General features: G+C 40.7%; 1 protein-coding gene across 1 annotated transcript in view; it reads left to right on the forward strand.

The window, feature by feature from the left end:
- Window positions 1-12,524, forward strand: part of dscaml1 (Down syndrome cell adhesion molecule like 1) — a 98,865-nt gene that overhangs the window by 56,233 nt on the left and 30,108 nt on the right. Inside the window, exons 4-9 of the mRNA XM_085243445.1 lie at window positions 3,944-4,090; window positions 4,201-4,479; window positions 5,502-5,777; window positions 7,800-8,099; window positions 10,454-10,596; window positions 11,228-11,357. Coding sequence (XP_085099571.1) covers window positions 3,944-4,090; window positions 4,201-4,479; window positions 5,502-5,777; window positions 7,800-8,099; window positions 10,454-10,596; window positions 11,228-11,357 — 1,275 coding nt within the window. The remainder of the gene's footprint in view (window positions 1-3,943; window positions 4,091-4,200; window positions 4,480-5,501; window positions 5,778-7,799; window positions 8,100-10,453; window positions 10,597-11,227; window positions 11,358-12,524) is intronic.

A 12,524-nucleotide genomic window follows, 5' to 3' on the forward strand; every position in this document is an offset into this window, starting at 1 on the left:
GAAGGACCAAATGTCAGCCATGATCACCATGTATATAAAAAAAATCTTTTTTAATGCTACCAGCTACAATGACCATGACTGGAAGGCAGTTGAAAAGGAAAGAAGATATGTGCATGCAGGTTGGCTTGAAAAAGCATATTAATAATAAGATGCATAGTGAATGATAACTTTCAGTTTTTATACCATGTCCGCTTTTAATCTGGTATACCACTGCAGCCCTACTTATGGAAGATGCTACAGCTGGACATCTAAGGGGATTAAAAGGTAAATTAGGCTTCTCAAAAAAGCCATCTGTTAGCATCCTGTATATGTCCTTGAGGTTTTTTCTGTTTAAAGTCACTTCAGGTTTTGAAGGTTTTTTTGTTTTTCTAAATAGTTTTTAAAACATAGAAAATGTCTGCATATTAATAAGAATAGAAAATACTGTTCATCATTACTGCTAAAACAATCTATAGTTAGTGTAAAATATGCATTTTACTGACTTTATGATTTTTTTCTATGTTAATTTCTAATTATTATTTTGGTTTGGTGAAATTTGATGTTTAATAATAATAATAATAATAATAATAATAATAATAATAATAATAATAATAATAATAATAATAATGGATTGCATTTATATAGCGCTTTTCGAGACCCTCAAAGCACTTTACAATTCCACTATTCATTCACTCTCACATTCACACACTGGTGGAGGCAAGCTACAGTTGTAGCCACAGCTTTAATGTAACATTTAATGATATTTATTAATTTACAGAATAAATTAATCGGTTACACAGAAAAAAAATGACGCAGGATGAATTCTTTTCCTTGGATCCTTATGCAGTTTGAACAAGAGAGAAAAAAACACAAGATAAGAACAGAGTATAGAAAAATAGTGAGAAGGCTGGCATAAGTTTCCTTCACAGTCAGCAGTGACAAGCTCCTTTTCATTAAGGTCCCCTGCATCACTTTCCTTTCCTCCATTCTTAGCCATTTCTTACTCTACCCACCACTCTTCCCTCCCGTCACCCCCCTCTGGTCTGTCTTCCTCTCTCCAGGCATGTTGTGACAGGGTGTAGCAGTGTGTTATACAGGGTTCTACTCACCAAGTGCATATTATCCTGTAAGGCTTAATACCTAGGTTGGAACAAAAGGGCAGGCTTGGAAATTATAGCTTACGTCGCTTAGCACTCAGCACAACAGTCTGACTCACATGAAAACACGCGTGTGTGAACTTCATATATCCATGCAGATGCACAAGATGACACTGCCGTGTGTATGCATATTCAGAACTCTGACAGCTTAGTCACAGACACACAAAGATTTTGTAATGCCTCTTTCACGATTAGTTCAAATGCATTAAATCCTGTTTTAGAATTAACTGCCTTAAATAAATCACTCAATTTATGCCTGGTATTGACAAACAATCTGTAATTGGATGACAGTGTATAAGGCCCCAGACACACAGGCAAGTAGTCCTGGAAGTTGCTGTCAGTTGCTAGGTGAAATTGTTTGCAAAGACTGCTGCTGTGCACCTACTTGCATTTGCAGCAGTCTTTATTGTAGCAGATTGCTTTGATCGAGTGTTTTTGGGCAAGGGAGCATCTTGCATGAAAACTAAGGGCGGCCATAGTGATATGCTAGTAAGCATCAGGGAATACACCTTACCTACTGACCAGAGGTTGGAGAGGGTCACTGACACGTCTCTAGATATGTGAGACTGAGGCCTAAAGAAGAAAAAGTCTTTGTAAAAGGAATTTGTTCTATGTAAAAAACACAAAGTGCTCTGAGTTGTAATGGAAGGTACTGTGATCAGATTTCATCCAGGTGAATATAGCTCATCAAATAATGAATAAATACACCAAACAAGTTAAAACGTCATCTGAGTCTTCTTGTAGACTTCAACAACTCTAACAAAATGTTTGTTGACAAGTCTGTGAGCCGTGTTTAACTTATGTTTTTAAACTGTGTTAACAATCAAGATAACAAAAAAGAATTGATGGACAATTGCAAACAGGCCCCATGGACTGTATTTATTACCAAAGATTAATGCCAAGGTGTGACTGTGGTGAAGAAGTACAGCCGCGACTCTCCGCCATATCTCAGTCTTGTTAGTGTGTGTGTGGCAGAAAGCCAGGTCAGTCTTCTCTGTTTTATAAATCTCCTTTGGATGGACTTGTGCAGCCATAAAATGCATTGATTTTGTTGCACACATTGTGGTAGGAGACACACACACTCACACACACATAGACAGATACAAAGCTGGTTATTGATACTTAATACACAGTAAACATATGCATATACGTATTATACACAGTTTTTCACCATTTGCCAGCCACAATAAAGGAATAAAAATGTAAACAAATAATCATTTAAATCATCTTGTCAATAAAATGATTATTAGCTATGTTCCTGATTAAAACTTTACAATTTAAGTGTTTAAAAAACAAACAGTAGCAATAAAGTTTTAACACTACATTAGCTGTTTTCCATAAACCAACTGATTTGCTTGCACCCTAAAAGTTTCTAAAAAAAACCCCTAAAAAACAATAATAATGCTGTGCTACGACTAGGCGCTGACCTATTGCTTGGAGCATGTGTGTGTGTGTGAGTGAGTAAGAGTGTTTTTTGTGCTTGGCACATATTTCTAGTATTCAACTATTCAATGCACCTGCATTTTACTAAAGCTCTCTCTTGTCAACACTGCAAAGAGATATTGAAACATCGTGTACGGCAAACAACAGTCACCATGTTCTTACACTCACATACACTCTCACACACACAGACACTTGCACAAACGCACGCACACACACTGTAATAGCATTCACATAACCAAACAATCTGCAATCTACTACAAACTCTGAAGTGCACACTGTCTAAAATAACCCTTTGGGGGGAACAGAATACAAAAAGACTCAGAGAAGCGGAAAGAATGAAACACTGAAATACACTCTCCTCATCTCCTTTCCTTCCTTCTCTTTTTCTTCTCTCTCACATACACACATGTGCAGATACTCTGTCTATTGACATGCAGATAAATCACAGCCAGTCCAAGCAGTCACTGATGTGACATGAAAATGACGCTAATCTGCTGTTACCATAACACGCACCGACACATCAATTATTAACGCTTACAATAACTCCCCACTCTCTTTTCTCTTTCTTGTTCCTCTCAAATGTCTTTTTCCCGTTGTGTACATCTCACAAGTGTTCGGGTCTTTTGATGACATGTATATTATAGAAGTGCTTTTTATCTTCCAAAAACTGTGATTTTTTTCCTTACAAATATGCTCAGTGTTGGTGAAGCTAGTAGCCCCAACTCTTCAGCAGCGCACATATGCTATATGAACAAAAGCTCTGGGCCACCTACCCTTAACACCTACAGGAGCTGCTCAGCCATTAAAACCCTTGGCATGAAGCTGCTAGTGCAAAGTTTTTAATGCTGATGTTAATGCCAGAGCAGGTTTGGATCTCTGCAGTTATTGATTTGGTGACTTTTAAATACTTTGTCTACACTGTAATTGAATGCAGCCTGACACTTTGAAGTGCTTCCTAAACACTTCCACTTTACAATAATACCACTCACAGTTGATCATGGAAAATCTAGGGTGGAAAACCGACTTGTTTGGACTGTGGCATCCTATTACAGTGCCACACTCAAATTCAGTGAGCTCTTTGGAACAACCCGTTCCTTCACAAAAACGTTTTTAAAGATAGACTGCTGTGCAGTGGCAATGGGACTGAAAACATCGACTTCAAAGACTAAGAGTTGGGATCCGATACTTGTCCATATAGTGCTTATAGGGTTACCTTTGTGAATCTTGAGAACTTATACATGTGTAATTAAATGATCAAATGGAAAACATGCTGTTATTATTTAGCCCTACGAAAGATAAAACAGGACATACATAAACAGCATGTATGTTTTTTTGACCCGCTCCTGTTCTGCTCTCCTCTACAGGCAATCGATTCTTCCTGACCTCATTTGGCGCGCTGTACATCTCAGAAGTGCAGAAGGAAGATGCCCTTTCCACCTACCGCTGCATCACAAAGCACAAGTACAGTGGAGAGACTCGTCAGAGCAACGGAGCCAGGCTCTCTGTTTTGGGTAAGCAACAATTTACTCTATGAAAAAGAGACTTGTGTTTAAGTTTTAGTTTTTGAGATTTTTGGTGTTTGAAATCAATAAAACCTTTTTGTGACCTTTATAACCTACAGACCCTACGGAGTCCACCCCGTCAGTGCTGGACAGTTTCCAGTCCAGTGAGGTGCAGGTGGGGCATAATGTGGAGCTGCCCTGCATCGCCTCTGGATATCCAAACCCGACCATCCGTTGGCTAAAGGATGGTCGACCATTACCAGCAGACTCGCGCTGGACACGGCGCATCACTGGTCTCACCATTTCAGACTTGAGACTCGAGGATAGCGGCAACTACATCTGTGAGGTCACCAACAGCTTTGGCTCCAAAGAGGTGACGGGTCACCTCAACGTGATAGGTGGGTAAATTTTTAATTTGCCTCTCCTGTCCTCCAGTGTTCCCCTCAAATAGCAACTGAGTGCAATAGGCAGAAGTAGTAAATGTGACATCAGGACACAAACCGCAATAGAGACATTTTTTAAGCTCTGTCGGTTCTGCCGTGGCCACCCTCGTCTAGGTCGAGCATGAGCTTGATATTTAAGGATGGCTTGCTCCCCCACTGTGTTCTCAAACCGCAGTGAAGCGTCTCCACAGTGACAGAGAACAGTGGTCATGCAGGCCTGTCGCTCCATTTTCCGATGGGTGTGTGAGAGAGAGGAGAAGGTTATGGAATATATACAATAACATTAATGTTAATATAAGAGATGTTAAAAGGTGACACACATAGAAGACACAGAACACTTAGAGGAGGTTATGGAGTTGGTAAAGATAAGAGATGAAATTTGAGGGTGGCTTGAGACGAGTTAGTGGACGCTGAGTACACTGGCCACAGGGCACATCATTGCACAGCCTACAAACCTCAAGTGACAGGGCATGCAAGGTGGGACACACACACACAAATTTGGACAAGCATACAGTATATACACTCAGTGCCCATGAAGAAAGTCTTACACATTCATTGTCACAGAGACACACATGTTCACACACATTCAGCAGCCTCCAGCACCTAACACCAGCTGCTTTATTGCTCACTGACATTTTCTCCCCTTTTCGTCTTTCTGTCTCGGTTTTCCTCGCTGCTTAGAGCGTGCGCGCACACACAAACACAAAAAGTCAGAAAAAATGATATACATACAGAAAGCACAGACTTATTATACCAACATGTTATTTGTGTTGAACAGCACAGAATAGCTCAATAAAAATTGCTCTTGCGCAACAATGCAAATAATACACTTTTTAGTGCCCGAGGGACACGCACCAGTTTTTGTACCTTCAATATTTGGGTAGCAACTGGCTTCTGTGCTTGCTTGCTGCTTACCGCTTCATCCCTTTTTATTTTTTAATTTACTTTGTCTTGCCTGTTCCTTCTACCACCTTTAGAGCCACTGCGGGTTACCTTGTCTCCCAAAAATCTGAAGACAGGGATCAGCAGTACAGTCATCCTCTCCTGTGCTGTTCAAGGTTCTCCTCACTATATGGTGTCCTGGTACCGCAACACAGAACCTGTTTTGCCTGATCAGCACTTTTCCATCCAGGGTGCTCACAATGAGACGCTGTTCATTTCTGCTGCACAAAAAAGACACTCGGGTGCTTACCAGTGCTTTGCCACACGCAAAGGCCAGACTGCCCAGGACTTCTCCATCATTCTCCTAGAAGGTATGGAAAATTATGCTTCTAATATTTGTAAGAAATTGTCTATGTCTATTACTCAAAACTGTTCACATATAGAAAAGGAAAAAATAATAAACAACAAACAGCTTTTTGTTGATTACTATTATGCATATACTGTTACAGTGGTCTATACTCATATTAACCCTCTGAAGTCTAAGCAGTCATTGTTGACCATCCCAGCCCAACCACAACCATACTTAATCCTAGGAAATCGGAATATATCATTTTAGTTTTTATCAAATCGCTCTCTTACAGAAAGTCAAAGAAAGTAATCATTCCAACTTAAGCATGAAGACATATCCATATTTTTCCCAAACAAGTCTACTTTGCCTTCCTCCATAAATGTTGGAGTAACCAGCTAATCATCTCAACGTAGAGTACTGCACAAAGTCCTGAGCTACTCCTTATTTCCCTATATTTTCCTTACAAGGAGCCCGACTTGAAATTTTTATTTTTTTGTAAGTGGTCTTGAGCAACAGTTGTTCAAGATTTGTTTGCTGCGTTTTCATCCATATTCAGACCAGTTCTTGTACCTGGCCATTTTCAGAAGAATGTGTTTTGTATGTTTGGGTTAAGCCATTTTCCGCTGAGCAGGTCTGCAGATGTCCGTCAGCACACAGAGCAGAGATCTGAGCAAGAGCAACGCCAACAACTGAGTGAGAGGACTGTTATTGTGTGTATATGGATAATAGCAAACACTGAAATACATTTCTTGCCCAAGCAATGAATTTTGTTGGCTCAAATTAAGCGTTTCTTTGCTCAAAATAATTGTATCCTCAAAATGCAACATTTGCACTTGCAAAAAATTTTTATGTGCGCTCAGAATAGAGGCTCAAAAATAACAGCATAGAAAAAGTGTCATATTTTTGTATGGTGTGCAATGTGAAACTGGACTGAAAGTGGGTTATAAAAGAAGAAGTGGCAGGCTCGGAAAACTGTTTACAGCAGATGAACAAGACTTGAAAACCATGTTCTTATGAAATAAGAAAAAAAAATCCAGCAAAGACATGACATAGGACCTGAGAGATGCATCTGGCCCTTTAGTTGATCCATATACTTTTTGCCAAAGCCTCATCAGAAATGGTCTCAGTGGAAAGGTGGCTGTCAAGAAGCTGTTCTTAAGGGAGGGAGACAGGGAGAAAAGGCTGAGGTATTCCACAAGAACTGGACTAAAAAGCAGTGGCAACAGGTCTTATGGAGGGATTAATCCAAGTTTGACATTTCTGTTAAAGTTATTTTCCAAATTTATTTGATGAAATCAGAAAAGAGGTACCAGGTACCAGCCATTTGTGAAACACGGTGGAGGATTTATGGTGTGGAGTTGCATTTTCAGCCAGTGGTGTTGGGCATCTTGTCAAATTGATGAAATTATGAATGCAGAAAAGTGCCATCAGAATTTGATCCGCCATGCAATATCATCTGGAAGGTGTCTTGATTTTTCTGCACTGATCCCAAACAAGCTGCTAATGCAATAAAATGTCTGAATAGAAAAACACAGAGTGGAACACTTTCAGTCGTGGATTGGCCTCCCCAGAGCTCAGACCTCAACATTACTGACCCAGAGAATGGGTGACAGAATGGGCTTGCCTAAGAGAGTTCATGCTGTGTTGAGGAGTAAAGGTGGTCATATCAGATGTTGACTCTGTTGTTCTTGTATACACTGTGTTTCCACTGCCCCCCACCCCTTTCCCGTTTTCCTAGCAAAATATAATGGCACAATATTTTTACAAGTAGTATATGTGAGCCAACAGCACAGGCTTCATTCTGCTCTAAAGACTTTGTTGCTCTGTCAGCGAAAGAGGAACTTGTTAATAGGGTCATCTCAGGGACACACCTCTGGCTACAAACACAGAAGCCCCGCCTACCTGCTGTTCAAATTCTCTTTGCTAGGGGCAAATCAGAAGAGAGTGGGCTTAAAGATTGAACTCGGGAAATTAGCTTAGAGAGGAGCAAAAGTAACATTTTTCCTCCAAATTCACACTTCACATCTCTTGTGATTGTTTCCAGATGGCACACCCCGTATTGTTGCCTCCTTCAGTGAGAGGGTGGTTGTCCCGGGTGAACCGTTTTCCCTGATGTGTGCTGCCAAAGGAGCGCCTCCACCCACCATCACTTGGACCTTGGATGACGAGCCTGTGGCCAGAGATCTGTCGCGTGTCAGAGCCAGTCAGTACACCCTGTCTGACGGCAGCACCGTGAGCCACGTGAACGTCAGCAACCCACAGATTCGTGATGGTGGAGTGTATCGGTGCGCCGCACGAAACTCAGCCGGTAGTGCTGAGTACCAAGCGCGCATAAACGTAAGAGGTGCCTGTCTACTTTTCAATATCAGTCATACGGAGGCTTCTCATAGCCTGACCCCTACCCCACCCTCTCCTGTACCCTTCTATATCTCTCCCTCTTTCTCTGTATGTGTTTTGCTTCCTCGTATATATGTATATTTTCAAAATTTCCTTTTTTCCTTTTTTAAATTTATTTATTTTTGGTTGTTTGTCCATCTTTCTATCTACACATTAATCTTACAAGGGAGTGTATTTTTTCTTCACTAGCCCTTATACTCTGTCTCGTTCTGTCTTCTTTGCTGTGCAGTTTGGGTCCTCCAGCTGCATATGTGCTGGTGTAAACTCATGCATAGATAAGACAAATACACCAAGTCATCCATCAAGTTTATCTAATTATATTCACATCAATATGTACACACATATGCATGCTTGCAGGGAGATAGAATATTCAAATGGAAACTTTCCAGCTTTATACTGTGAGTTGTTAATGGAGAGGACGTGACATTAAGGTAATCTGAGACTTGAACGAAGAAACCTAAGAAGGCACAGAAAGACAGAGATGTAGGTGAGGCAGAGTACTTGAAATGGGAGAAGAATAAGAGAAGGGGAGTGGCAATGTATGTTGAGGGAGTGATGGTAAACTCTGGTGACAGGACAGGTGATGTCACTGTCGTCTGAGATAACAAGAATGAGGAGTGACACCACTGAACAGGGCTGTATCACTGTCTCCATCTCCCTCTCTCTCACACACACACACTCTCTCTGCTTTCATTGTCCATTGGTGAGATGTGTAGTTGTGACATGTGAGTCTGCCCGAAGCAGACATGCCAGAACGATCATTGGAGTGAGAATGAGCCCCGCTGCCAGAGAGTTTCAAGCCCACATGCAACACAAACTGACACAAATACAGCCACGACGCGTACATGGACACAGACATTCAGAAATGAAACAGCAGCACAGCGCTATGCTTATCCACTCACTCAAATGTGATACGCCCAACTTATCTCATTCAGCGAGGGACCCACAGCAAGCATTCTGAGCCACACAGACATAGTTGAGCACACGCGTGTCACACAAACACGGTATCTGTGTTTGTGTGTGATGGTGTTGCTGAATAATACATCTTTGACTCGTCAGAGCTGCGACTTCAAAGGTTGGCACATACTGCGAAAGGGAGGGGAGAGAGACAGAGGGAAGTGAGAGGTAGGGGGACGGGAAGGAGAGACAAAAACAAAGATACAAGACGAACAGTGGCGAGGAGGTCAACAAAGAAGTGACAGATGATTGAGTGATAGCTCACAGTGTCTTCCAATGATGCTAAACAGAAACACATTTTGTGTCGGCCTGACTGCCTGTCTACCTGTCCTCAGCCTTTCTCTGCCTCTTGGCAAGACTTTATACTGAGGTAGTTGAGCTTTTTACTAGTTGCTTGTTGTGGTCACTATTGGACCACAACATTTTAATAACAAGTTTGTCAAAATTTAGAACTGTGGAAAAGATAAAGCGCATTTCAGACACTGACACAAACAAGGGAGGGTTTTTACACCCAAAGATTTGCTTTGAAACCGTCAGAATTGGTTGGTCAGCATGAATGAAAACTCTGTTATTACTGGGCATGTAAAAGTGCTATCTTCTCACAAAATGAAGTACAGAATAAAGTCAAGTGTCATTTTAGCAGGGGGTTTTTTTCCATTGGTTTCACCCACTCACTTTCCCTTTCTCTGTATTTCACGCTCTCTTTTTAGAGATGTCATGCAGTCAATTATATTAAATCCCGGTGTGTTTAAATGTCAGTAGCATTAAATAAAATTATCATCTCTAGCCCAGTCTGACCTGTAAACAACAACATGAACGTTGGTGTTTTCTTCTTCTAGTTTCCGTTTGCTCCTAAAAGAAACAGTGCAAATTATCAAAAGTAGAAAGACATGAGCCACTTTTATCCAATTTATGCCCCGCCTAAACCTGAAAAAAAAATGTAGTTCATGTTTATAAGGTTATTTTAGTAAACGTCTTAGTATATGTAATCTCCATAAACCTAAAAAAATTCCTTAAGATCCCACATCGGTGAGAAATGAGGTTAATATATTTTCCAGAGAAAACATCTGAGGGTGGGTGAGAAACTGTTTCCACCAGAAAAGAAACTTAACACTAAGGCAGGCCATTTTAACCTCTCTTTCTCCCTCTCCTCTGCAAGCTTCTCTCCTCTTCTGTCCACTAGCCTTCCCCTACCACCCTCCCCGTTATTCCTAAAATTCCCGTGACCTGCTTCTGACACCGTCAATTAATACACTTCTTTTTTCCTCCTCTCTTCTTTTTGATCAACCCATCTCTCTTTCTGTTTTTCCATTTCTCTCCCCATTTGCTTGCTCTCTCCATCAGGTCCTCCAAGGATTCGGCCAATGAAGAATATCACCGCCGTAGCAGGAAGAAACACTTTCATAAACTGCCGTGTGATTGGGTACCCTTATTACTCAATAAACTGGTACAAGGAGGGACTTCTACTGCCTGACAACCATCGCCAGGTAGAGTTAGTGCTCTCCATTTCTGCTCCAAAATAAATGAATAACATGAATAAAAATATATCTTGGTATTGGTTTTTCATACAGCACTATAAAGCATTTAATCTATACACATATTTCTCACTGTGTGTATAGATTATCCATAAGAGGCTTGTGTTCTTGTCGTTTAACAGCTGTTATTTAGAAATATTGTATATTTACTGTAAAAAAAAAACATAATGAATCTCATAACTTAGAATAACATAGCTGGACAAAATTACAAAAATGTATATGTATATATATTAAAATTGTTAATTTATTTTTAGACAGTGTGGCTCTGCATAGAGCAGGTGATCTTCATACATCCATTTTATAATGAAAGCTTAAGCAAGTGTTTAACCATAAAAAGGGATTTTGCTGTCTGAAACACTGACTTAATGATCAGTGGCATCGCTGTTACTTTTTATTGTATGATACAGGCCTGTTACATTACACTGTTTTGGTCCTATTTGATTTAGTAGTGTACAGAAAAAAAAACCTGTATGGAATCTTGAAAATCCTTAAAAATTGGAAATAAATTAATTTGCAAAGCAAGTATGTCTCATATGTATGAGCATCCTCTTATTTAACTTCAATACTGCTGATGTCTGTCCAGGTGGTGTATGAGAACGGGACTCTAAAGCTCAGCGATGTTCAGAAAGGGATGGACGAGGGGGCCTATGTCTGTAGCGTGCTCATCCAACCGCAGCTCTTTATCACACAGACTGTTTATGTTACTGTCAAAGGTAAGTCACAGAGGTCACAGCTTTGAAACAGTAGCTGCTGGTCGGTATCTGTTTTTGGGTAGCTGCATACAGTAGAGGCATTATGACATGAGAATGCACATAATCTTCTCTCAGTGATGTAAATTCTGTAAAGGGAAAAGAGATGAATATGCTACAAGCAAGATTATATAGAACCAGAATTTATAGTAATCTGACTTTGTTTTACTGTGTCAAAAAAAAAAGAAATTATGAATGCTAATGAGAGTGATTGTAAGAGACATGTTGGGGAGCAAAACTGGTTAAGAGCAAGATGGTGTGAGTGAAGCAGAGGGAGAAGACAGAACAATGCTGTATGCATTGCCTCTAATAACCCCTGATTAAGGGGCGGAGTGGCCTAGTGTGAGCTCTCAACCACTCAGCAATTACATAGAGCAGGAGAGCTATTATATACGATTTGTGTGTGTGCATATCATACTCATGCATGTATATATATATATATATATATATATATATATATATATATATATATATATATATATATATATATATGTGTGTGTGTGTCTGTGTGTGTGTGAGAGAGATGACTATGAGTGTGTATTCTGCATGTCACCCTGTATGTTTGTCTCTGCTCTCAGCTGCAACAGAACAATGTGTTTGTTTTAGGATGTTGTCGAGTATAAGCGTGCAGTGTGTGTGTGTGTGTGTGTGTGTGTGTGTGTGTGTGTGTGTGTGTGTGTGTGTGTGTGTGTGTGTGTGTGTGTCTGTTTGACATTGGCATGATGTGTGAAATTTGTGTGGCTCAGTGGTCTGTGCATACTTGCACATGTGAGTATACAGGCACATTTGCGTGCATGCATACGTTTGCCGGGTTTAGGTATGTGCTTGTATGAATGTGTGCTTGTCATGTCTTTGATTTAATTAGATGAATTTTAACGAGGCCCAGATTAAATCCCCCAGATGTCTCAGCTGTAGTCCCCCCCACCTCCACCAACAACAACCTCTACTTCATCCCCCACTCCAAACCACCACCATCACCTCTGCCGGTATCCATGGTAACACTCTTCTTCCCCCTGTGGATGGGGCTCTAATTAGAGCAGCTATTATGGGCTGGTTTTAGCAGGGCAGGGTAGGGTGGAGTGGAGGGGTTGGTAGGGGGCACAGGCGGCTGCAGAGTGGGTAGTGGGCTAG

This window comes from Mchenga conophoros, linkage group LG14 (assembly GCF_057382185.1).
Source record: "Mchenga conophoros isolate Kocher_MC1m ecotype Shallow Benthic linkage group LG14, M_conophoros_male_GT1.1, whole genome shotgun sequence".
Lineage (NCBI taxonomy): Eukaryota > Metazoa > Chordata > Actinopteri > Cichliformes > Cichlidae > Mchenga > Mchenga conophoros.